The 27,361-nt window shown below is 38.4% G+C and overlaps 1 protein-coding gene across 7 annotated transcripts in view; it reads left to right on the forward strand.

The window, feature by feature from the left end:
• Window positions 1-27,361, forward strand: part of FOCAD (focadhesin) — a 310,969-nt gene that overhangs the window by 190,208 nt on the left and 93,400 nt on the right. For all 7 annotated transcript variants that reach the window (XR_010407633.1, XM_064579209.1, XM_064579206.1 and 4 more), the window contains 3 exons: window positions 6,532-6,670; window positions 11,567-11,752; window positions 18,557-18,678. Coding sequence is in view for 6 of the 7 variants with exons in the window: in XM_064579209.1 (XP_064435279.1) it covers window positions 6,532-6,670; window positions 11,567-11,752; window positions 18,557-18,678 (447 nt within the window). In the remaining variant the exon portion in view is untranslated. The remainder of the gene's footprint in view (window positions 1-6,531; window positions 6,671-11,566; window positions 11,753-18,556; window positions 18,679-27,361) is intronic.

Raw genomic sequence — 27,361 nt, forward strand, 5'->3', positions numbered from 1 at the left:
ACAAATTTCTTGGTACCCTAAGGCATTCAAATGGGTTGACTTTTTCTTTGGGATTGAGTTTACACAGAGGTTAGATGCCAGTAGGAACAAGGCAGACTTGTGTTGAATGACTTGAATTGGAGGGACTGATAAAAAGGCTCTTGTGAAACCAAATCCTAAGTCAGGCAGGATTTCTCATGTTGAGGATGCAGACACAGAGTGGCCAGCTTGTTGTGTGGTTATCACAATGAGAGGTATTCTGTGACTCATAAAATTAAAAAAAGATGGGACTCAGACTGCACTATGGTGACTAGCAATACTTCTTTAAAAAAAGGAAAAAAAAAGCTACCTGTAAATTTTGTATGGAAACTACCAGTAAATTGGCTACAACATCTGCAGAGATACCTTTTATTATTATTAATTTAATGAGCAATTGCTAAGTTAGATCACAGCATAATAATTACCTTACTTTTAGCTATTATTCATGAAATATTCCCTCTGGAGTAGTAGGTTTCATTAAATAACTCCCACATACTCTTTTTTTTTTTTTTTTTAAGATTTTATTTATTTATTTGATTGAGAGAGACACCGTGAGAGAGGGAACACAAGCAGGGGGAGTGGGAGAGGGAGAAGCAGGCTCCCCACAGAGCAGGGTGCCTGATGTGGGACTCGATCCCAGGACCCTGGGATCATGACCTGAGCCGAAGGCAGTCGCTTAACCGACTGAGCCACCCAGGCACCCAACTCCCACATATACTTGACTGTTTAGTCTCTACCTCTTTACATATTGATATGTTTATATCTGTTCCTACTTTGGTGGTTCTATTCAGTTTCTGATTGTGCTTTTTGGTTTATGCTCAGGTAAGTGCTCTGCTCAGGCAGATATTAAATACTTTTTTTTTTAAAGATTTTTTAAAAAATTTATTTATTTTTTTATTATTATTATTTTTTAAAAGATTTTATTTATTTGAGACAGAGAGAATGAGATAGAGAGAGCATGAGAGGGAGGAGGGTCAGAGGGAGAAGCAGACTCCCTGCCGAGCAGGGAGCCCGATGCGGGACTCGATCCCGGGACTCCAGGATCATGACCTGAGCCGAAGGCAGTCGCTTAACCGACTGAGCCACCCAGGCACCCTAAATTTATTTATTTGACAGAGAGAGCGAGGGAGCACAAGCAGGGGGAGTAGGAGAGGGAAAGGGAGGAGCAGGCTCCCCGCCAAGCAGGGAGCCTGACGCGGGGCCCGATCCCAGGACCCTGAGATCATGACCTGAGCCAAAGGCAGACGCTCAACCATCTGAGCCACCCAGGTGCCCCCAGATATTAGATACTTTCTTAATCTAATTCTTCAATATTCTCTGATCCCTGAGGAGCCATAAATACAGCTCTTTATACCTTCCAACGTAAAGGGTAGTGATAGAGTTGGGTTTCTATATATGCTTGGGTTTTCAACTTTAGAATGTGAAGAACTATAAAGGAAATCTCTAAAATTTATCCTTTTTCTGCCACGCTTCTCAACCTTTTTGCTACCCTTACCCCCTTCTGGGATTCGGCTTATTCCTCAGAGTAACAATGGCTCACTATAGTGGATAGTCTCAATTAGGTTTAAGATGAGGGGACATAAGTGATTTAAAAGAGTCCATCTTTGACCTCCAGTTTCTGATATAGACAACCTGCCTCCTCATGGAGAATTATTGCTTCCAGGACTGCACAATGCATTCTTCTTCTTTTTATTGATGACTGAGTTTCCCTTTGGCTGTTTGAATACCTAAGGACTAAAAAGTCCAGCAAATGGTCAGTGTGTTCATATCCCAAACAAGCCCCCAAAAGCTAAGGATACAAGTGAGTCAGGTCCCCACCTCCGTCTGGTAGTTGATAGCAGTGAGGTGAAACTGAGGCTCATCTTCTATAAAACCATATTTTCAATGATTTGAAAGTCCCTGCCAGGTAGGGTCTTTTACAGTGTAAAAACCCAAGATTCTTCCTTGTTGTCAGAGATTACTCACTCTGCACCAAGGCTTACTCACAAAACTGAAGGTTACCTCTGTACCTTTCCAGTAAAAGTACATCCACATTCTGTGGGTTTGTGGAAACTTGTGAAATATCTTTTAATGAGAGTGCTGTGAATTTCGAATAGAAAGAAACAGCAGAAAGATACATTGTATCCTTATCAACATTGCTACTTTTATGGATAATTCAGCTACTTTTGTAAGTACTAGGTCTCTTTAAATTTACTAAAGATAGATTTCTTTGTTCATTGTTGACCAATGCATCAATTTAAGCTGTGAAACTTGTTGAAAGCTCACAGGTTAATAGAACAAAAGATGTTAGGGGAGTGGCAGATATCAGTTAGGGTTGCATGAAACATTACAGGTAAGGTAGGATGGAAAATGTCAATGATTAGTAGAGCTGAATAAGATACCATGTGAGTTAGGGAATTTGAATATCAATTAACTCATGTTTCTTGTCATTGGTTTGTTATTAGGAAGTTCTGTGGGATTATTAATGATAGACACTTCACACTTGCATCGGTTTAGCAATTATTTATTGGACATACACTAAGTACTAGGCCATTTTATAATCTGGGAATGTTGAATGAATCCATATGTTTTGTTGGTTGGTAAAAGCGTCATTGTTAATCACTTGAAACATGCAACTCTAAAGTTGGTCAAAAAGTTTCAGGGGGCTTTTTTGAGGACTTGTTGATTCCAATATTAAGAAATGGACACAAATTATTTTTCTCCTTTAGTTTGTATTTTTTTGTTCTGCTTGGCTGTTTATCCTTCTCCTCTGCCTTCTTTAATGTCCCCCCAACCGAATAAAACAAAACAAACAAAAACAAACAAAATACAGAGAATTGATCTTCTGGTGAAACAATCAGTAATGGATGAACCTTTAGGTAGAAGATTCATTTTTGTCTCTCACTTGGGTTCATTAAAAAAATATTTAGTTGTTTAAAAATTAAACTTTTTATTTTAGAGATCTTAAGATAGATTGTGTTATTGATTTCTGGAGTTAATTTTAGAAGCGAGTAATGTAAGAGAACTCATTATGTATCCTGAGTTGGTATTAATATGGTGTAACCTGTTTGGCTTTCATTTAAGTGAATGTCACTGCATTCATCAGAAGCTGTTTCTCTTTTTAAATAAATTTATGCGGATACTTGATGTGTTCTAAATAAAATCCTGTGTTTATGCACAAACTCCTGGATTTCCATAGGTTATACACTAGAAAATACGGTTAAAAGGTTATCTGGCTCAGAACCCGTAGAGGAGGCATTTTGTAGGATAAGCTTTCCAATATTCAATTTGAAGCAGATTCTAAAAGTAATTTATCATTTTCTCTTTGGCTCTCCACTTAAGTTTTTTCAACAAAGCTTAGCTATAATTGGAAGGGTGTAGTTGTGTGTGTATGTACATGTGTGTGCACGCGCGCGCATGTGTGTATGTATTTTAAATATGAGTGCAGTTTTCCTGGATGTTTTAGTAGCTAATGTAATATAATTACCAAAATGTTATAATTTTAAAGGTATTCTTTTACATGAAGTCTCTTGATGTTTCTTAGTTGTGCGCACATTCATCTTATTCAGTCGTTACACACAAAGCAAGTGAAAAGCCTGGGGCTAGCATAGAGAAGCTGGAACAAATATTTCTTTAAGGGGTGAGCAGAGGAAGAGGGAAATGTAATGAAACCAGGGTTCAACAATAAGTGCTAATATGTTCAGGAGAATTAACTCGCCTTTGAAGACACAAATCACACCATTCTAAGTCGGCGGAGTATATCAGCTATTCTTAAATGACAGTACATCTGTAGTTTCTTTGTTAAAATATATGCATATGTAAGATGCAGACATACGCTCTTTACCACATGGCAGATAAATTAATATAGGCATCCAGTTATGTGAATGTAAAATTAGACACCATAAGATAGATGAGTGGATCGTTATTTTTTATTTCCAACCTAGTAGGTCTTTCTTTATCGTTTCTAAGAAATATTGATGGCTTGGGTGCTGTGACTCATTTTAAGTAATTTAGGTTGACCGAACTGAAAGACTGGGCGGGCTAAAATAAGTGCAAAAATAATCCTATCCCTTTTACATTAAATAATTCTGGAATTGGAAGCATTTGGTCATTTGCCATAGTTCCTACACCAGTTAAGATCCCTCTGAAGGTGGTGACAGCTTCTGGCTTCCACTGCCCCCCTCCCTTTTCCTCTACCACCTCCTTCTTATAACCTGCCTTCCTTCCAACCTTCCTCTTTCCGTTCTTCTGTTCTTATTCAGCAGCTTTATTGAGCTATAATTCTCATTCCATATAATTCACCCATTTAAAGTGTACAGTTCGGTGATTTTAGTATATTCAAAGATCTGTGCAACTAATCGCAGAGCAACCACAATCTAATTTTAGAACATTTTCTTAGTAGTTAATCCCCATCACCCCTTTCCCTTCCCACAGCCCTAAGCAACTGTTAATCTACTTTCTGTCCCTCAATTTGCCTAACCCAAACCTTTCCTATAATGAAATCACATAGTATGTGGTCTTTTGTGACTGGCTCCCTTCACTTAGCATAATGGTTTCAAGGTGCATTCATCTCTAGCACGTATCTGTACTTCACACCTTTGTATGACTGAATAATAAAACATTGTGTAGATGTGCCACATGTCATTTACGTATTTATCAGATCATGGACATTTGAGTTGCTCCCATTTGGGGGCTATTATGAATAGTGCATTCACACATGTATGCAAGTTTTTACGTGATTGTATATTTTCATTTCTCTCGATTCTATAGCTAGGAGTGGAATTACTGGGCCATGCGGTAACTCTGTTGAACTTTTTGAGAAACTGCCATACTGTTTTCCAAGGGGGCTGAGCCATTTTATATTCCCACCAGCAGAGTAGGAGTGTTCTGATTCCTCCATATCCTCACCATCCCTCTGAATTTTCATGGTAATTTACATGTTTACCTCTGTTTACCTTTCAGCTCCCCAAATCTCCCGCCATTTGTACACAGGGTGTATGTCAGAGCTTCCAGCGCTTGGATACCCTGGTGTGGTAGCTAGCGTTACCCTTGGAGTCTCAGGCTGTAAACATTGTTGTCTGTTTCCCCCTGTATGCTCTTCAAATATTATTTTCAATTTGTACTATGATGTGTAAACAGGAAGCAAGGCAAACGAAACCAGGACCAACTCCTTTTGTGGATCTTCTTAGGCAACTGGGACTGGTTAGGATCTCTAAAATAACTCCTGATGATACTAAACCTGGCCCATTCACAGTATGTACACAGACCAGAGACACTTGGAAAACCCCCACTTGTGAGAGCCGAAAGGGTTGCAAATGTGCCCGAGTTTCTCCAGTAAGCACTGATACCCACAAATGCTATCTTGCCCTATGTGGAGCATACATTATTGTTATCTCTGTAATTATGGCTGGCTCAGTCCTCTGAGAATTAGGTACTCAATATTGAATCAGAATTAAATCATGTCTTGGAAAATGCTCGGGTAGTCAGGTTGCTTTTATTCCTTCACTAGTGAAGAGAACACTAGTTATGGTTGAAAGGCTTCATTGGATTTGAGGTTATTATACTTAAGAGAAGCGTTTCCTCTCTGTTTTCTTTTATCCCCCTGCAAGAATCCTGACTCAGTGCAGTTCCTAAATGGAACAGTGCTTTGGGGACCTATGAAGAAGGCAGTCTGCAGGAATTGTTAATTATTTCTAAAAATAACTCTGGGAGACAGGCTAATGGTAATGACTGGGTTCTGGCACTTTATGGTTATAGCAACCACTTTTATATATTTTGATTCCTCCCCTTATGCTTAATTATCTCCATGTGGGCATTGTGATGGTGTGTCATTGAAAGTATTAAAAATTTAATTAATTGCTTGACAGTTGTATCTTGTAGAAACTGCAATAGTGGTAATCTTTTTACATTTTAAAATTTTTGGTTCAAACAAACCTAAATTTTTGGTTCAAATAAAACCTTCAAATTGCAAATTAGACACAGTAAAGTATAGCTACCAGTTACAGATTTTAGTGTTTTTATATTCTATAGCAACAAACTGCCAAGTCTAAACGAAAGTCAACTAACGCATTCTGTCCTTTCCTGATCTCTAGTATATATTCTACTGGAAGATTTTAAGCTTTGCTGTAGAGATATGGCTAGAATCAGAAGTTAAAAAAAAAGTATTCCGACAAGGCAAATATTTAATTACAAACCATAGAAGTTCAATATATTGAATGTGTCAGTGTTTGCATTTTATTGTCAGATGGTGTAAAATTTTATTAGTGTTCTATAATAATCATCGCTTACGCTGGCTTATGGTAATTTTCTTAGTATATTACCATTAGTTCTTTACATGGATCTGGGATTGTATCTACTAAGATAGAGTTTATCATTCAGTTAATCTGAAAATGAATAGATATTTTAAAATTAATTTTCAATGGTCTTTTGACATTACAGTGCAATGAGTCTAACTCAGTTTTTAAATCTCGACATAAAAAGTGCAAGGAAAAGATTTTACATAATGTTTTAGTATTGCCTTCTCTGTCATTTCAGATAAGACCCGAAATCCCTACTCCCGATGAGCTAGATGAAGACGAAGATGATGAGGGCGATGAGAAGGATGTGGATCTTTCTATTCCTGGCTCTTGCTATCTCAAACTGTTGTCACTTACTGCTCCTTTGGTCTTACCAGGTGACTCCTATATAGTGGCAGGGAAGCCAGCATTTTTCAGGGATTTTACCTGTCTGATTGTGTTCTTTTGTGATGTGTACATATGATAGCTTACTTTAATTATGGCTTACTTTCTGTCTGAAAGGCATGACGTATCCATCTGTTGTAGAGGGACTGCCTGAGGTAGTGATGGTGTTCAGAACACACTGAAAAGCATTAGAGTCGAACAAAATTGAACCAGAAAACTATTTTAAACAACCATTTTCAGCGAGAAATTAAAATTCATTTCAAAAGCTATATTCTATGAGACCAATTTGCAATGGGACTTTAAGTCGCTGGCTCCAATAATAGTTCTTTATTCTATAAGCTAAATGAAAAGATGGTTAGACTCTTCAGAGACTTACTGGGTACTTTCATTTATGAATTTATTCTTTCTTTAGAATTATTCCAAAGATGGTATCAATATTTGAGAGCTGCAAATTAATGGTTTAAAAAATGGATTAAATTGTTTGATCATTCCATTTTGATAAAAAGCTGACAGGACCTTGACATTTAAAGAAATTATTCTAATTATATCTAATTATTCTAATTCAGTCTTAGCCAACATTTTGCCGAGCGTGCATCTATTACCTTGTTCTGTCCCATTTCTACCTTAAATATACATGGATGTATAAAGTCAATTTCTGAAAATTAAGTTCAGTACACTCAAGAAATGTCATCTGGTCAATCATAATCTCAATATCCTATACTAGGGGACATTTTTTCCCTTGGTTTCACCCTACATAGAGATTTCCTGAGGAATTCAGGCAAATATATATTATCTAGTTTTAGACAAAGCTCCTGTCCCTTCCTTTTCTCTTGATGTCCAGAACAAGCCTTAAAGATTTATTCCCTGGTCCTCTCTTCTGTTCTTCCCCACTTCCGGAAAGCTCTTCAGAGTCTAGGACCCCTTTGCTGTTTTAATAGTCCTAGGAAGGAAATAACTGTTATCCAGAGTTCCTCCTGTGTCCCAAAATCACCTTAGAGGGAAAAGTTCTTTTGGGCTTTTTAAATGACGTTGTTCCCCTTTCTCCACACCCTCTCCAACATTTGTTGTTTCTTGCCTTGTCAATTTTTGCCATTCTAACTGGTGTAAGGTGGTATCTCAGTGTGGTTTTGATTTGAATTTCCCTGATGGCTAATGATGTTGAACATTTTTTCATGTGTCTGTTAGCCATTCGTATGTCTTCTTTGGAGAAGTGTCTGTTCATGTCTTCTGCCCATTTTTTGACTTGATTATTTGTTTCTTGGGTGTTGAGTTTGAGAAGTTCTTTATAGATCTTGGATACCAGCCCTTCATCTGTAGTGTCATTTGCAAATATCTTCTCCCATTCTGTAGGTTGCCTCTTTGTTTTGTTGACTGTTTCCTTTGCTGTGCAGAAGCTTTTTATCTTGATGAAGTCCCAATAGTTCATTTTCGCTTTTGTTTCCCTTGTCTTTGGAGACGTGTCTTGAAGGAAGTTGCTGTGGCCGATGTCGAAGAGGTTACTGCCTATGTTCTCCTCTAGGATTTTGATGGATTCCTGTCTCACATTGAGGTCTTTCATCCATTTAGAGTTTAATCTGACATGGATGGAACTGGAGGGGATTATGCTAAGTGAAATAAGTCAAGCAGAGAAAGACAATTACATGGTTTCACTTATATGTAGAACATAAGGAATAGCATGGAGGACATTAGGAGGAGGAAGGGAAAAATGAACGGGGGAAATTGGAGGGGGAGACGAATCATGAGAGACTATGGACTCTAAGAAACAAACTGAGGGTTCTAGAGGGGAGAGGGGTTGGGGGATGGGTTAGCCTGGTGATGGGTATTAAAGAGGGCACATACTGCATGGAGCACTGGGTGTTATGCGCAAACAATGAATCATGGAACACTACATCAAAAACTCATGATGTAATGTATGGTGACTGACATAACATAATAAAAAAATAATAAATAAATGATGTTGTTCCTAGTGACGTGGGTCCGTCCCTCCAGTCCTGTATTGGAAAAAGGAGAAGGTGTGGTCAAGGCATGCTGTTGCTTCTCTCCTCTCAGGATGTGGTGGCCAGTAACCTGTTCTTCTGCGTCGTTTGTTCTTGTGCTTTGTTCAAGTGCCCGTCTCTGAGAAAGAAGGGGAGGCTTTAAGTTCAGCAACTGTATCTGTTTGAGAAAATTCAGTAATTAGACTCAGATGAGGGTGCTGTAGATGCTGTCTGTGTCTGGCAAACCGTGTCCCCGTGGGCAAAGTTCTCTTTCTGTGCCTCACTTTCCCTGCAATGACCGGGCTAGTCAAAAAAGAACCAGGGGAAAGCACGAGCTTTAGGAATATGTACCCTAAAATGTATAGGGTGGAGAGTATAGATGAGATCTCTAGTGCCAGAAAGCCAGAAAACCCAGTTGCACTGAGTGTGAATGAATCCTGGTCCTTTTCTCCTCTTCTTGCCTTTTAAGTAGACGTAAAAGCAGCTGCAGCGTGAATCCAGTAATTTGCGTTATTTTAAGTGGGGATGTTACTGGTATTTATTTACTTTTTATTCTGACCGAATTTTAGACCTAAAAGAAGTTGCGAATACACTTTAGAGAGTTCCCGTGTACTTTTACCCCGCTGCACAACATCTCACATACCTTAGTTCGTTATTACAACTAGGAGATTCCCATGGGTACAAAGCAAGTAACCAAAGTATAGACCTATTATAGGGTTTCTCCCGCTGTTGGTGGTGGTGTTTTCCATATAGTATATACACTTTTTGGTTTAACTTTTTTTTTTTTCACTCAGCATAATGTCTTTGATATTTATCCAAATACTGGCCTATCTCAATTTTTTTTAATTGCTGAGTAGTATTCCACTGTGGTATGTACCAGTTTGTCCACTCACTTTTTAAAGGACATTGGGGTTGTTTTAAAAATTTATATCTAAGACCCTGTTCTACAAATTGTCAGCTCTTTTAAATTCTCACCTGGTCATCTGGAGGTACAGGGCCAGGCTCAGAAGCAGCAGAAAAATTCCTAGTTGCTGGCTTAGTGGTTGGGGAAAGATGGTGCTGTATGTATCGCTTATACTCATGGTATCGTACCCTCATTTAAACTGTTCTCGGGTCTGCAGTTAATTTGAGAATCCTTAGCTCTCTGAAGAGCTTGACAAGTAGACAAATTTGCATTCCGGAGTTAGTGTAAGTGCAGATGTGTACTTACCTCCTGACGTGTGTGAGCTTTTTGCCAAAATAGAATCCCTTCGGAGAAAGCGTGAAATTATCTTCTCTCACCATAGCTCCTCTGTCCTCCCGAAAATGATTCTTTGCTACATTCTGAAAAGTCTGTACTTAACACTCAGTGTGAAGCGGTCACACGTGTGCATGCATATTGGATGCAATTGGATGTTACTCATTTCTTTCATTTAGATGATGCATCGATCAGGGTCTTGACAGAAAAGGCACATTCAGATGGAGTCCAGGGACTCTTGACAGTTGTGTGGTCAGGGCTGAAGGAAATTCACAAGCAATGGTGTCTCATCCCAGAGTGGTTAATGCCTCTGGGCCTGAAGAGGTAAGGAAGGGGCATAACAGTTTGGAGAATTAGGGAGAGCATCTGTGTCATAATTAGTGCTGCCTAAGGGGGGCCAGGGCCTGCAGAAGAGGGATGCAGGCAACTGGTAGCAATCCTGCAGGAGGGGGTCTGGGGAATATATGCCCTGACCTCACTCTGTTTCCACCCTCTGGCCTCCTGCAAGTGTCTCCCATTGGATAAAGCCAACTGGAAGCCAAAGCACAAGGGAGCCTGTGGATGCAGTTGTTAAAGGTCATTCTTCCAGGTCACTGAGCAGGGTTGAGAGGGCAGAGGGTGGGTCTGGAGGGGTAAATGGAAAACATCCCACACAGGTGTTCTCCGGGCTGTGGATGGAGAAGCATGGTCGCATCTGTGAAGGTTCTATATAGGAATGACAGATCTGGGCACATAATAGATACTCTACTGAGCACTCGCTGCCTTTAATTTAATCATGGTCATTTAACACAGACTTTTCAATCTACTAAGAATGAAATTCCAGTTTCGTCAGGTGGACCCTTCTTTTTTGTTCCTATGAGAGGCACATATAGTGGTTTTCTTTTTTGTTTTCCACACATTTGTTTAGCTTTCATGTGTTTGTTGTTTTTGTTTCTGCATTGGCAACCTCTAGTGGTCCTTGGAAAAATAACACTTGAATATGAACCTATAGTCTTATCAAGTATTTTGTTTGGGTATCCTATTGTCTTCTGAGCCCATATTTCTGTCTATAATAAGTAGAAATGTTAAGCAATAATGTTATTCCGTGTGTGGTGAAAAATCACTGGAAGATGTTAGGGAAGGCAATGACATAAAATCCTGGCTTCCAGGCAGAGGATGGTTTGTGGGGTGGTCCTGAGGAGAAGACACCAAGAAGCTAGTTTTTAAATTTGGCCCGATGAAGAAGAGAGAAGATAATAACTGACCAAGTAGCAGCGAAAATGGAGAGAAATGGATGGATCTGGGATATATTTTTGAAGGCAGATCTAGAAGGATTTGCTAATGGATTACTTGTGAGAAGTAGGAGAAAGAGAGGAATTAAGAATGTCTCTGTTTTTAAGCTTGAGTAACTGGGTGCCATATTCTACTTTGGGAAAACTAAGGAAGGGATGGGGATCAAGAGTTCCCTGTTTACTTTGTGAAGTTTGGTTTGAAATATTGCTCTATGTCTGTGTATCTGTGTGTGTATAAGTATATACGGCAAGTGTATATATGTTTATATACTTACATATATATGTATACAGCAAGTATATATATACTTACACACACACACGCATATAGGAGTTAAGAATGAATGATTGATTCTCTCCTAACATACTATATTTACTCTACTTCTGATTTCCTTTCATCTCTTTCAGCTTTGGAGGAATTTTTTACATCTCTTGTGAAGCAGGAAATGGTGAATATGCCCCGAGGAGTGTATCACTCTGCATTAAAAGGAGGTGTCCGGTCAGACCAAGGAAAAACTGTAGCAGGAATCCCCAATTTTATATTGAAAATGTATGAAACCAATAAGCAGCCAGGTCTGAAACCTGGCCTTGCAGGTAAGTGCAGTACATAGTATCAAGGTACAGGTTGTTTTGTTTTGTTTTGTTTTGCTTATCACACACTGAGCATTTTATTTATTTGTGTGTGTGTGTGTGTGTGTTTATATTACTAAATACTTAGGATTTTTTTTTATTAGCATATAATGTGTTATTTGTTTCAGGGGTACAGGTTTGTGATTCATCAGTCTTACACAGTTCACAGTGCTCACCATAGCACATACCCTCCCCAAAGTCCATCACCCAGCCACCCCATCCCTCCCACCCCCCTCCACTCCAGCAACCCTCAGTTTGTTAAGAGTCTCTTATGGTTTGAGATTAAGAGCCTCTTATGGTTTGTCTCCCTCTCTGGTTTCATCTTGTTTCATTTTTCCCTCCCTTCCCCTATGATCCTCTTATTTCTCAAATTCCTCATATCAGTGAGATCATATGATACTTGTCTTTCCCTGATTGACTTATTTCACTTAGCATAATACCCTCTAGTTCCATCCACGTCGTTGCAAATGTCAAGATTTCATTTTTTGATGGCCGCATAATATTCCATTGTGTGTGTGTGTGTGTGTGTGTGTGTATGAAGGTGTAGGTTTTTAATGTAAGGATGTAACTTCCACTTCCAAGACCGATGTGATAGGTCATGGCAAATCACCACTGCTGCTGACATTTTGACACAACTGGACAAATGACCAAAAAAAACCACATTTTAAAGGTATCAGAGAACTGTAGAAGCAAAGACAGGTAGACTAGAACTACAGAATGGGGAGAAAGAGCACTTTAGGACTGTGCCCCCACTGCCCCATGGGAGATAGTCACTGATTTTGGTTGTGTGCTAGGATTGGGACTTGGCCCAAGAAGAGGTCTGTTGGAGTATAGAGGAACCAGTGGAGCTTTTAGTGGTTTCATGGGTTTAGAGTGATGTGATGGCTCCTTTTCTATGTCAGCTTGACTGGGCTAAGTGATACTCAGATAGTTGGTAAAACATTACTTCTGGACGTCTTTGAGTGTGTTTCCAGAAGAGGTTAGCATTTCAATCAGTAGACTGAGGAAAGAAGGTCACTCTCACCAATGTGGGTGGGCAACATCCATTTCACTGATGGCCTGACTAGAGAGCTAGAAGAAGGGTGAATTTGCTCTTTCCTTAGCTAGGACATCCATCTTCTCTGAATTACACTGAATTACTGAATTACACCACCAGCCTTCCTGGATCTCCAGCTTGCAGACAGCAAGATCATGGGACTTCTTAGCCTCCATAATCTTGTGAGCCAATTCCTATAATAAATCTCCCCATATAGAGAGAGAGAAAGGTGGAGGGGAGAGGGAGAGGTGGGGAGAGAGAGATTGAGATTGAGATTCTGGTTCTCTGAAGACTCTGACTAATAGAGGTGAGAAACTAGAGATTTTTCTCATAAGCTATCTGACTGAATTTTGAGTTTGCACGGAAAGTTAAAGAACTAGGCTGGTGCTTCTGAGAGGCGAAGTGAAATCTCCAGCCTCCCTGTGCTTAGGAGCGAGGAGAGTGGGCCTGAAAACAAAGCACACGAGTAGTGAATTGATACTGAAGAGTTACACCTCTTTTCACCTGGGAGCACTTACTTAGTCTGGCCTCAAATAGAGACTGAAATTCAGGCTTGACCTTAACAAGAGGCTGGTGCAGGAGGCAGAGAAACCAACAGAGACCTTGTCATTCATATGGTGTCTGAGTGGTAAAACTGGGGACTTGTGGGACCTCAGACACATAGCCTATTTCTCCCTCAAGATACTTGTCAAATTTCGAAGGTTTATGGGATGGGAGGTTAAAGAGCTAAACTGAAAACTTTGGAGGACACATCTGAATCTCATAAGCTTTTCATATTGAGGAGACCAATTAGGATGTCAGATGAAAATCTTGGGGGAGGCATGCCCTAGGAACAGGGTTGAACCAGAGGGAGACTGAGATTTACCAAAGCTATAATCAAGCCTAACCCAGTTCAATCTCTGATTCAATTTAAATCAGTCCTTTGTTCTATCTACCTGAAAGAGGGGAGGAGAAACTCCTCTCTGAGTAAAAAAAATAATATCATTTAGGTTTTCTGTGCTTCCTTTGTATACTGTCCAGTATTCAATGAAAAGGAATGTATGAAAAAGAAAAAAGCTTTGAAATGAAGGGGACATTTCATGGAGATAAAGAAGTCATTCCACTAAGAAATTATCACAGTTCTAATCAGTGTACACAAAATAGCATAATTTTTAAAATATATGGAAAACATTCACACAACTAAAAAAAGACAAAATGGACAAACCTACCAGAAGGAAGGTGGGTGGGGGCCTGGCTTAATAGGTGATGGGGATTAAGGAGTACACCTGTTGTGATGAGAGTCAGGTGTTGTGTGTAAGTTTTGAATCACTCTGTTGTACACCTGAAACTAATATTATACTCTGTTAACTGGAATTTAAATTTTAAAAAAATGGACAAACCTACAATAATAGTGGGAAACGTTAAAACAGTTTTTTAAAGATTTTATTTATTTATTTTTGAGAGAGAGAGATTGAGCACAAGCATAGACCAGGGGGAGGGGTAGAAGCAGACGCCCCACTGAGCAGGAAGCCTGACATGAGACTCGATCCCGTGACCTGATCTGAAGGCAGACACTTAACTGAGCAACCCAAGTGTCCCTAAAAAATGTTTTAAAGTGAGATACCTGGGTGGCTCAGTTGATGAGATCAACATAATCTTGATACTGAGTACAAGAAGGGAATATTATAAAGCAGTCTTTTCCATTATGCAAAGTTGTAAAAATACCCAAAAAATATATTAGAAAATTGAATTTAGCAATACAGAGGATAATACATAACAACTAAGAGAAGTTAATTTAATGTTTGAAAATCAGTATAATTCAGTATATTAATAGAAAAAGGCAGAACAATCTTTAGATGATCTCAATAGATGCAGAAAAAGCCTTTGAAAAATTTTGTTCCCATTCATGATGCAAAAAAGACTGTTGGGGCGCCTGGGTGGCTCAGTCGTTAAGCATCTGCCTTCGGCTCAGGTCATAATCCCAGGGTGCTGGGATCGAGCCCCGCATCGGGCTGCCTGCTCCGCGGGAAGCCTGCTTCTCCCTCTCCCACTCCCCCTGCTTGTGTTCCCTCTCTCACTGTCTCTCTCTCTGTCAAAAAATAAATAAAATCTTTAAAAAAAATAAAAATAAAATTTTAAAAAGAAAGACTGTCATTAAACTATGAATGGAAGGGAACTTTTTAAAATTCTCATAAAGAACATCTACAATGCTGTCTTTGTACTTCATACTGAGATACTGAAACCTTTACTCCTGAGATTGGGAAAAAGATAGGGATGTTTGTTATAAGCACTATTTTTCAGGATTGTAATGAAGATTATAGCTAGTGTAATAAGCCATGAAAAATAAATAAAAGTCATAAGGATTAGAAAGGAAGAGGTAAAATACTAATTATTTGCAGGCAAAAAATTAGCCATTAAAATAGTCATCAGTGGGGTGCCTGGCTGGCTCAGTTGGTAGAGCATGCAACTCTCAAACTTCAAGCCCCATGGCTGGGAGTAAAGCTTAGCTTAAAAACTTTTCTTTTTTTTTAAAGACTTTGTTTGAGGCGTGCCTGGGTGGCTCAGTTGGTTGGGCAACTGCCTTCGGCTCAGGTCATGATCCCGGGGTCCTGGGATCGAGCCCCGCATCGGGTTCTCTGCTTGGCGGGAAGCCCTGTTCTCCCTCCCTCATTCCCCCTCCTTGTGTTCCCTCTCTCATGGTCTCTTTCTGTCAAATAAATAAATAAATAAAAATTAAAAAAAAAAAAAAGACTATTTATTTGAGAGAGAGAGAGCACAGAGGGAGAGCGAGAGGGAGAAGCAGACTCCGTGCTGAGCAGAGAGCCGGATGTGGGGCTGGATCCCAGGACCCTGAGATCATGACCTGAGCTGAAGGCTGATGCTTAAGTGACTGAGCCACCCAGGGTCCCCTGTAAAGCTTAGTTTAAAAAAAAAAAAAAGTCATTAGTGATTACTCAATTAAATAGTCATTATTTGTAGACGATTGTATAATACATGGAAAATCCAAAATAATCTACAGATGAATTAGGATTAGTAAATGAATTCAGCAAGGTTACTTATACATACAAAGGTCAACATACAAATCAATTATGTTTTTATATACCATAATAAAAAAAGAAATTAAAAGATTGTACCCTTTATAACAGCACTGAAAAATATTAATTACCTAGGATAAATCTAACAGAATGCATAAAACCTTTACACTGGAAGCTACAAAATATTATGGAGAAAAAATTAAAGACATCCTAATAAATGAAGTGATATACAATGTTGATGGACTAGAAGACTCTAGTTTGTAAAAATGTTAATTCTCTTAAATGAATGTATAGATTCATTCCAGTCCCTAGCAATATGACAAGCTGATTCTAAAATTTGTGTGGAAATGGAAAGGCCAAAATTAGCCAAAGTAATGTTGAAGAACAACACCAAAATAGGAGGATATACATTACCAGATATCAAGACCTATCAGAAAGCCACAATAATTGACAATGTGGTATTGGTGCAAGGATAGACAGATTGACCAATGAAGAATGTAGAATGTCCAGAAACAGACCCACATATCAAGGTCACCAGATTTCTTACCTAGGTGACCCTGTAATGCTGTGGAGAAAAGGGATGATCTTTTCAATAAATGATCCTATAATTAAAATCCATAATTACAAAAATAACAAATTATATTAAAATCAAGGACACATGTTAACCAAAATCTATTATTATAGAGCACTTGAAGGCAGGCCATGGAATGCAAAGAAGGTATTTATAAGACATATATCTGATAAAGGACTCAATTTAGATTATATCAGGTATTTTTTGCAAATTAATAAGAAAAGCACTAAAAAAAAAATTGGAAACAGAATTGAATACAGCCTCCAAAAGAAGAAATTCCAATGTCCAATGAACATTGAGTCAACTTCATTATCAGAGAAATGCAAATTAAAGCCATAGTAAGATACCATACCATACTTACCAGGTTGGCTAAAGTGAAAAAAGATGGAAGGCAAAAAGTATTGGTAAATATGTGGAGCAACCCGAACTGGGGCTGGGAATGTGAATTAGTACAACCACTTTGCAAAACTGGTTCTGAACAAATTCATACCCTGTTTTACCTAGTTATTTCACTCTAGGGATAAACCTAAATGAAATCCCAAAAAGACATACTGTAATGTCCATAGCAGCATTATTTGAGTGGCCTTAAACTTGGAAGCTGTCTAAATACCTATTGACTGTAAAATGGATAAATAAATTGTGTTATATTCACGTGATGGAATATAGATGGAATGAACAGACTACAATTGCGAATAACGTGGATGATTCTCGCAGTGATTTTTTGAGTGAATGAAGCCAGATATAAAAGCATATATACAGTCTAATTCCATTTATATAAAGTACCAAAGTAGGCAAAGTGGTTGTTAGCAGATTTGTACATTTGGGGTGGGGTGGACGTGACTGGAAGGAGACATGAGCAAGGTTTCTGGGATGTGGACAATGGTTTGTTTCTTGATCTGGGTGCCAATCACATGTTCAGTTTGTGAAAATTCATTGAGCTCTATGCTTACGATGTGTACTTTTCTCTGTGTATATCATACTTCAATAGGAGATATTTAAAAATGTAATGATCTCTATGTTTTAAGTTATTTCAGTTCTTGAGTGTGTCTTCTTATTGGCTCACAATTACCCAGATAGCTTCCAAGACTACTTCTAGCATTTGGCTGTCTTCCTTTGCTTTTCAGTTGACACTGGGGGCCAGCTGGAGCTGGAAGTTCAGTTTGAGAACTTAGTTGACCAGAGTGGGGAGGACAGGGAGGAGAAAGGTTAGAAGAAGAGGAGGAGGGAGGAAGAAGGGGAGAGTGATTGCATGTAGGGATGAAGGAAAACTTGTTCACTTGTGGGTATAACCTAAAGGAACCCCTGCAGGAGTTCACGAGGATTGGTATGTGTAAGCATCTCTCTTTAATTGGAATTTCTTCTTCTTCTTCTTCTTTTTTTTTTTTTTTTTTAAGATTTATTTATTTAGAGAGCGCACACAAGCGACGGGAGGGGCAGAGGGAGAGAGAGAATCCTCAAGCCAACTCCTTGCTGAGTGGGGAGCCCCACGTGGGGCCCAGTCGCAGGACCCTGAGATCATGAACTGAGCTGAAATCAAGAGACAGATGCTCAACCACCTGAGCTACCCAGGCACCCTATTTGGAATTTATTCTTAAAAATTTTTAAAAATCTCTGGAAGTAACAGCTAACAAAATTTAAAATAAATCATGAATTGTAAATTTGTTCATTTATTTACAAATGAATAAGGCTGATAAATAAGTGATAATTTGAATATGGTAACTGCTAACTTCTTACATCTCTTCTATTTTTTCTTTCCGTAGACACCAGTAGTCAAAAATCATAATTTGCTCAGCAGATTATTTTGATTTCTGAATCTCTCTATCCAGGGGCGCCTGGGTGGCTCAGTTAAGCATCTCCCTTCAGCTCAGGTCACGATTCCAGGGTCCTGGGATTGAGCCCCACATTGGGTTCCTTGCTCAGTGGGGGGTCTGTTTCTCTCTCCCCCTCTGCCCCTCCCCTTGCTCTTGTTCTCCAGTGTGCACGCTCTCTCTCCCTCTCTCCCTCAAACAAATAAATAAAATCTTTTAAAATAAATAAATAAATCTCTCTATCCAGATTGATTGAATATGGATTACTGAGACTATGGGAATCTAATTAATGAAGTTTTTCCGTAAGAAATTTTTTTATAAATTGTTTTTTCCCCTCAGGTGGTATGTTATTTTGTTACGATGTTTCAACCTATCAGAGTAAAGATGGCAAACCATTGAATCGACTGATGGCCAGTAGAGGGCGAAGTTTCAAGCAGACCTCACTTGCTCTAGTGCATGAGGTAGGTGCCTCCCCATGCTGTGTAACAGGTTCCTCTCTCTTTGTATATGTTTAGGGGTTTCCCCCTTAAGTTTATGATCATGAAATTTAGTGTGTGTTCATTTTATTTTTTTCAAGGATTTTATTATTTATTTGAAAGAGAGATAGCACGAGAGAGCATGAGGTGGGGCGGGGGAAGGAGAAGCAGGTTCCTCACTGAGCAGGGAGCCGGATGCTGGGCTCGATCCCAGGACCCCGGGATCATGACCTGAGCTGAAGGCAGACCCTTATCTAACTGAGCCACCCATGCACCCCTGTCGGTTGCTTTTAAAGGTAACCAAAATAGTTGACTCAGTTGAATACTAAAATATTTGGAAGTGTTTCTGAAAGAAAGTAGCATGCTTTTCCCACTGCCCAGCCTTATTATTAGGGAGTAGTATGTAGGAATTTGGTTTATTTCATCATTGTTTAACTTGTATTGTTCAGAATAAATACCAGCTTGTTATTTAAAGAAATAATCTTGCCTGTTTCTTGATTTGAATCCTTTACAAGTATGTAGGGCACCAGTGTTTATATATTTTGTGAATGTGGGGCATTAACAGTAAATAAAAGTGTTTAAGGAAAAAAACCCTCTGGTTTTAGTGTTTATTCTGTTTTTCCTTTAGGCTACCCTTTTAAAATAAAGTTATGTGGTGCCATGAGATGATTTGTATAAAGTCTGATCATATCATATTATAGCAACACCAGAGGGAAGAGAGAATCCAGAGAGCACATGGGAAATGTGTGCTTTGGTGTTATCTTTTATTAAACATTTTACTACCGTTACTCATTCAGGTGTATATGAATTAAAATAAATGAATAACAAAGTATCATAGCAAAGAGGTTTATTTTATATAATTTAGACATGGTAGGTTATGTACCACTTATAAATGAAGATAGGAGTTGTAAAACATTTAATGGTTTGATGTAAACTTAATTAGAGCTACTACAGTATATTTGTACTAAATCTCATTTTGGTGTGTAATTTATAAATCTTGGCATCACTAATTTGGCTGGATTATATGCTGCATCCTCTCTGTTGCCACGAGTAGCATATCCAGTTTTTAGAGATCTGTCTTTATCCTGTGCCACCCATCTTTCATATATTTAATTAGAGTTGCAGTTACGTAAATATTTGGTTCAAAGCCTTTTTTGTATAATTCGGTGTCTTCGCTTAACTAAGGAGGGACTAAAGATCTGGGAGGAAAAGAGGTCTAATTTTATGAAAGAGAGAACATAGGTGATTTCTAGATTTGTTATCCTTAACAGCTTTTTACTTGCTACAGAGAAGGGAGAGATTTGGTGCCTTTTTGTGTTTTTAAGCTGTGTACCTAGGAGATTGAAGGATACTTAACCAAAGTGTTAAGTATTGGTGGAAAGCTGATTTTAGAAGTCACCATCAGAACAGAAACAAGAAAAAGTGTTAATATGAGGAGTAGCAGAAGGCAATCTAATAAGTTTCAGCAAATGGCATCCAAACTTATGAGGTGTGCCTTGGATATGAACAAAGTATTTGGGTTAAAATACTTGCTACTTGTGTTGTAGAATGCCTAGAAAATTTCAAAGAGATGAGAAAATCATTATTTTAGGAGTCAGTTGGAAGATCTGTTGGATAGAATTTTGTCGGATCTATGGTAGGATTTTAGTTTGGATTCATCTTGCAATTTATTTTAAAAAAAGGGCAGAGATAAAGAATGAGTCATACAATTTCTCAAACTAGGTGACAACAAATAATACGACTTTTAAAATCTGGTTAATCAGAATAATTGCAATGATAATAGCTGATAACCAGCTCAGGTTTCTTAAAAATTGCTATATATAGGGGCGCCTGTGTGGCTCAGTCGTTAAGCATCTGCCTTCAGCTCAGGTCATGATCCCAGGGTCCTGGGATCGAGTCCCGCATCGGGCTCCTTGCTCGGCAGGAAGCCTGCTTCTCGCTCTCCCACTCCCCCTGCTTGTGTTCCCTCTCTCGCTGTGTCTCTCTCTGTCAAATAAATAAATAAAATCTTTAAAAAAAAAATTGCTATATATATATATATAAATTTAATCTCTACAGTAACACTGTGAGGTTGGTACTGCTAATGTGCTTGAGATCACAGAGCTCATAAGAACAGGAGCCTGGATGGGGCACCTGGGTGGCTCAGTTGGTTAAGCGACTGCCTTCAGCTCAGGTCGTGATCCTGGAGTTCCAGGATCGAGTCCCGCATCGGGCTCCCTGCTCGGCGGGGAGTCTGCTTCTCCCTCTGACCCTCTTCCCTCTCGTGCTCTCTGTCTCTCATTCTCTCTCTCTCAAATAAATAAATAAAATCTTAAAAAAAACAAAAACAAAAACAGGAGCCTGGAAACTGAACCAGGCAGTGAGACTCAGGGTGATCCTTGAACTACCCTACACCATCCCAGGTTAAGCAGAGAGCATTTTAAAAGTATCTTTGGATCTTCCCAAGATGACTCTAGTATTTCCTTACTCTTCTCCTTGCTTCTGGTCTTTACTTTGTTGGGATCCTTCTGGTATTGTTGCAGGTGACATTTCTTCAAACTTTTTTGGGTTCTCATTATTGCTTCTGAGTCTTTTTATTTTAAAAATTTCTGTCATGAGAGTTTCATTTGGTTTATTCACCCATCGATGGACCCTTGGGTTGTTTCCAGTTTTTGGCAATTATGACTCAAGCCACTATAAGCAATTCTCATATAGGTGTATGTGTGGACATCTGTTTTCATTTCTTTTGAGTAAATAAAGATGTAGGAGTGGGATTTCTAGGCCATATGATAAGTGAATGTAACAAACTACCAAACTTTTCCTAGTGACTGTCCCATTTTGAGTACCCACCAGCAACGTACGGGAGTTCCCTTTGCTCTGCCTCTTTGCCCATACTCCTCAGTTTTTTAAAAGCTAGCCATTCTCGTACATGGAGAGTGGTTTCTCTTTTGTGGTTTTGTGTTTCCTTAATGGCTGTTGATGTTGAGCATCTTTTTATGTATTTTTTTTTTTGCCAGTCGTACCTTTTCTTCCATGAAGTATTCTGTTCTTTTGCCTGTTTTGTTTTTTTTTAACCAGGTTTTTCTTTTCAAATGAGAGATCTTTATATATTCTGGTATAAATTCCTTATTAGAAATGTGTTTTGCAAATGTGGTGTTTTATTGTTTTTGTTTGTTTACCAAATCTGTAACTTGTCTTTTTATTTCCTTGGCAGTGTCTTTTGAGGAGCAAATGGTTAGCTTTAAAGAATTCCCAGTTTATCAAAGTTTTCTATTCATAGTCCTTGTGTTCTGTCTAACCCGAAGCCTCAAAGATCTTCTGTTTTCTTTTTTTTCTCCTATATTTTCTTCTTTCTTTATTTTTTAAAAAATCGAGGCATAATTAATGTGCTATGAAACCCACTCATTTAATGTGTGCAGTTCAGTGGTGTTAGCTCTTCACAGTTGTGAAACCATCAGCACAATCCATTTTAGAATGTTTTCATCCCACCAAAAAGAAATTCTGTACCTACTAGCAGAAGACTCCCATTTCCCTCTTTCCCTAGCCTCCAGGCTAATCTACTTTCTGTTTCTACAGTTCCTGTATTTTGGACATATCATGTAAATGGAATCGTACAATATGTGGTCTTTTTGTCAGACTTTTTCACTTAGTATATAATATTTTCAGAGTTTATATATGCTGTAGCATGTGTCAGGACTTCATTCTTTTTTTATGGCCGAATAATATTCCATTATGTGAATCTACCATATATAGGTTATCCTTTAGTTCCTTGATGATCTCCTGTGTTTAAATATAGAAGTTTTATAGTTTATGGTTTACATTCTAGCCTAGGATCTACGTGAGTTAACTTTTCATGTGATATGAGTTATATTTATTGAATATACTACCCTTTCTTTCCCGAGGCACCTCTGTAGAAAGTCATTTGTCCATATGTATGGGTCTACTTCTTCTTCTTCTTTTTTTTTTTTAAGATTTTATTTATTTATTTGAGAGAGTGAGAGCTAGAGAGAGTGAGACAGCGTGAGCACACACACAGGGGAGGCAGAGGGTGAAGCAGACTCCCCACTGAGCAGAGAGCCCGAGGCGGGGCTCAATCCCAGAACCCCGGGATCAAGACCTGAGCCGAAGGCAGATGCTTAATCGACTGAGCCATCCAGGCACCCCTGCATGGGTCTACTTCTGCACTCAGTTGTATTCTCTTGATCTATGTGTGTATACTTTAACCAAAACCACATAGCTTAATTACTGTTGCTTTATAAAAAGTCTTGAAATCAAGTAATACGAGTCCTCCAATTTTGTTGTTTTAAAATTTGGCTATCTCGGGCCTTTGGCTTTTCCATGTAAATTTTAAATCAGCTTTGAGAAACCACAAAAAAGCCTGCTGTAATTTTGGTTAGAAATGTATTGAATCTGTAGATCAATTTGGGAGAGAATTGGGATCTCACTAATAATGAGCCTTTCAACTCATTTATATATATCTTTCCATTAATTTAGGTCAGTGTTTTTTATTACAAATCCTATGCATATTTTGTTAGATTTAATGAGTTTTGCATGTCCCTAAGTATTTTGATGCTACTGAATCAAATTGTTTTTTCGTTTGTCTTAATTTGCAGCTGCTCATTGCTAGTATATAAACATATAATGGATACTTTTATATGACTTTACTAAACCCACTTACATATTCTTGTTGCTTTTTTGTAGCTTTTTTTTTTTCTTGCCTGATTACACTGTATAGGGCCCTCCAGGATAGTGTTGAACTGGAGTGGCAAGAGCAGACATTTCTTATCTTATACACAGTCTTGCAGGAAAACATTCAGTGTCTTAACATTAAATATGATGTTATATTTAGCTTATTTTAGTATAAAGATTTTGTAGATATCCTTTATCGGGTTCGCAAAGTTTCCTCTTATTCCTAAATTGCTGAGAGTTTTTATCACAAACGGATGTTGAATTTTGTCAGATGTTTTGTTCTATGTCTATTCAGAAGATTGTATACTTTTCAGGCTTGTTGATATGATGAATTATTTTGATTTGTCTAAGTGAACCCAGTCTTCATTCCTAGGAAAAACTCCATGTAATCGTAATGTATTATCCTATTGATATATTGCTGAATTTGCTTTGCTAGTAATGTATTTTTTTTTTTAAGATTTTATTTATTTATTTGAGAGCGAGAATGAGAGAGAGAGCATGAGAGGGGGAGGGTCAGAGGGAGAAGCAGACTCCCTGCCAAGCAGGGAGCCCGATGCAGGACTCGATCCTGGGACTCCAGGTGTTCATGAGGGATATTGTTCTATAGTTTCCTTTTATTGTCTTTGCCTGGTATGTTTGTGGAATGCTCTCCTAATAAATAATTTTTCCTTAAATGTTTGGTGGAATTTTCCAGTGAAACCATCTGGGCTTGGCGTTTTCTTCAGGAATGTTTATAACTATGAATTCAATTTATTTAATATGTGAGTCTGTTCAATCTATCCATCTTCCCACTAATCCTGACGGGGGTGTGTGGGTGGCAGCCTACATGACAGTTAGTGTCTGTCTTCTTCTGTAAAGTGTGAAGTTTATAAAATCATGGAGCTTGTTTCGTAGCTCCAGTGCCTGGCATTCCTGGCTCATTAGCAGATACTTCATAGACCTTTGTCGAGTTAATGATTCGAATCCCTTTGAAACGTAAGGATGCTTAGAGTTTGTCTTTGCATTTAGTGTGATGGTTTCCTTTTTCCAGAAATGTTGTTATGAAGTTGATGGTGAATCTAATAATCATTGAGGTCTTACTAAGAAGTGACATTATTATAATTTGAATGGCTTTTATTTGTTGTTTTATGTCATTACTCATTTCTATGCATAGATGTAGCCTTTCCTTCCTGCCAGAGATTACATATCCCTATAGGATACGCTATGGCCTTCCTAGTGTCTACAACTATAGATGGGTGAGTGTGTGAATCGGGAAAAGAGCTTTGTTTTGAATGTCCTGAAGGCTCTGCTCTTCATATCCTGACGTATTTTGCTTTATGTAATTGTCAGTATTTCTCAAGGACTGTGTTCATTAAATCAAGTAATTTTCATTATGGAGAACTAGTTATTTAACCTGTGATGAATTCTTTTGGAGATTATTCTATTCCCTTCTTTTTGAAAACTTTTTTTTTTTTATTGGCTTTTCTTTCTTTTTTTTTTTTAATTGGCTTTTCTTAAAAGTGAAACTCTCCCATGGGACTTTTAGAAGATTCACAAATCTAAGTCTGCTTTGACTTTGACCTGACATACCAGAAGTTCTGTATAATCATTGCCCTGTTTAGATTTTTCTAAACCTGAAGTGCCCCACCCCCCTTCTCTACTCCTTTGAACCGGGGACAAGCAGGGTTCATTTCAGACCTACCAGGGCTTCTCCAGCCTCAAGTGAGGTCCTCTTCTGCTCTGATGTATAACTATACTTTCTCATCCTGAGACTGACTTGATTCCTCTTGATAAGGAAGCTGAAGGTGAATGACAAGTTTCCTTCCCTGAAACTTGCTGCCTGTCTTGTCATCCTTCAGCATTTCTGACTCTGACGTGACACTCTCACCTAAATGGGATGATAGTGATTTGTCCCTGGATCAGAATGGCAGTCTTGCTTCATTATTTCCTCCATCTTTGGGTACTTGCAAATTTTCCTGATCCTGCTGCTGCCCCCCAACCAGATTTCTGCCTCTGCATTAGGTAATGAGCTCTTTTTTCATGTTTATTTCAGCAAAACCGTATCTGGACTTATTGGCAGCACTATTCTGAATGAAATCTATCTTTTCCTTCCTTCCTTCCTTCCTTCCTTCCTTCCTTCCTTCCTTCCTTCCTTCCTTCCTTTTGTATTGATCATCATTTGATTCTTTTTGCCCTATAAATTAATTTTGTATTTCTTCTGCCTTCTGTGGATTTTTTCCCTAGCTGCCCAGAAATAGGTGGGATATAACCAACCCATCATTTGAAATACAAGGAATATATTTGCTGTTTTCTTTCAGTTCCTTCTTTATTTAAAAACATATTTCTTAGGAAGAACGTGGAGTAGCATTAGCATTCATGCAATATGAAACAATTAGATGGAATTCTGAATAGTAATTGGGAGAAGTAGTATCTGTGCTTATTACACATTCCCCTTAGAAAATACTGTGAAAAGTATGGTTTGCTGAATTTTAGAGACTCCATAATTACCATGTGATGTAAGTTGTTATGGTAACTGGGTTTTCCCCCCTCCTATTAAATAACAGAGTAAGTAAATGGTTGCTTGAGATGTGATTGAATTGTCGGCTTTCAAGCTAATGTTATCCTGATGGGGGAGGGGAGGAGAGATGGACTGAGAGCGAGAGGATGAGGGAGAGAAATTTTTAAATGCCCAGAAAGCACCCACAAAGAGATGAATGTCATTTTACTTTGAAAATTTGTCCTCTCCAAGCCCTCCCTCTTGTCCTTCAGTCACTATTAGTCAGGAGACAGGAATAACAAAATTATTTTTGTGCCACTAAGATTACTATTGACAGAAAATTGAAGGCTATTATATCTTACATATAAACAGTGGGACACTGAGTAGCTCTGGGTCTCTAACACTCAGTACAAATGGTTTTTCTTCTGGGAATGTGGGAGGAGTGTGTGTATGTCACAGACTGAATGTAGTAGCTCAGTGTTTGTGGGTCTGTGTATCAACTGACATTAAATACTTTTATTCTTTTGATAATAAATACATCTGGGGAGCACAGAAATGTCTTCCTTTGTGAAATTGGGGTTTTAAAGTCAATAGCAAGCTCTTAGTTTACCTATAAATTTGTACATGCTACTCTACCTTGTTTCATTCTACTTTGACCTTCTAACAACCTCACCAAAGGTTATTTTACTCGATGCATAGTATTTAATGAAAGTCTGTTAAAATGGATGTTTTCTTATAAATGAGTAATCATATTTGTTACGATCGCGTAAGAGACAGAAGACACTACCAAATTTCTGGTCAGTATATTCTGAACAGAAGTTCATAGGTGGCCAGGTGGTTCCTTCAAGTAAAACGCGTATCAGAGGAAACAAAATCTACTTTTTTATTTTTTCTTTCAGCATTTCCCTACATTTGTGAGTTGTGTTTCTAAGCGAGATACTTTCTTTTGAGCTACTATTTCAGGTATACTTGATTAGATCCTATAGGATACAAATAAAGTGTAGTGAGGAAACTTCAAAATATAAAACATATAACACCCACTTGAAAATACTGCTTTGTCACTCACTGTGGTTTTAGCTGGAATTAAACATTTCCTGGCCAGAACATTCTGGACATGCTTTTATCAAATTTCAAGTAACTGTGTCCTCAACAACTTGTGTTTGAGTTTAGCTGCATCTACTTAAAAAAGTTTTCTAACACTGTTTCTGGCGTGATTGAACGTTGAACATCGGAATTTTCTGTGATTGCTTGTTTATGATCGTGTAGTTTTCCCATGACAAAATTTTGTGTTAAAGCAAGTACTGTACCTTTAATTTGATTAAACTCAGCAGGTACTTAATTGAACGCTTACGTGCGGAACCAGTTATGGGTCCATGGGAGGGATTCTGAGATGAGTAGGACAGGACCTCTACCTTCAGGATTGTATGAGATTAGGGCACATACACAAATAATCACAGATGGAATTGGTTGAATGTTACAGGAGAGGTCTGTAGCGTCCTGGAAGTATAGAGGTGGAAGAAATTA

The sequence above is a fragment of the Mirounga angustirostris genome, unplaced genomic scaffold (assembly GCF_029215605.1).
Source record: "Mirounga angustirostris isolate CCGP_5_RB_7025 unplaced genomic scaffold, mMirAng1.0.hap1 SCAF_15, whole genome shotgun sequence".
Classification (NCBI taxonomy): domain Eukaryota; kingdom Metazoa; phylum Chordata; class Mammalia; order Carnivora; family Phocidae; genus Mirounga; species Mirounga angustirostris.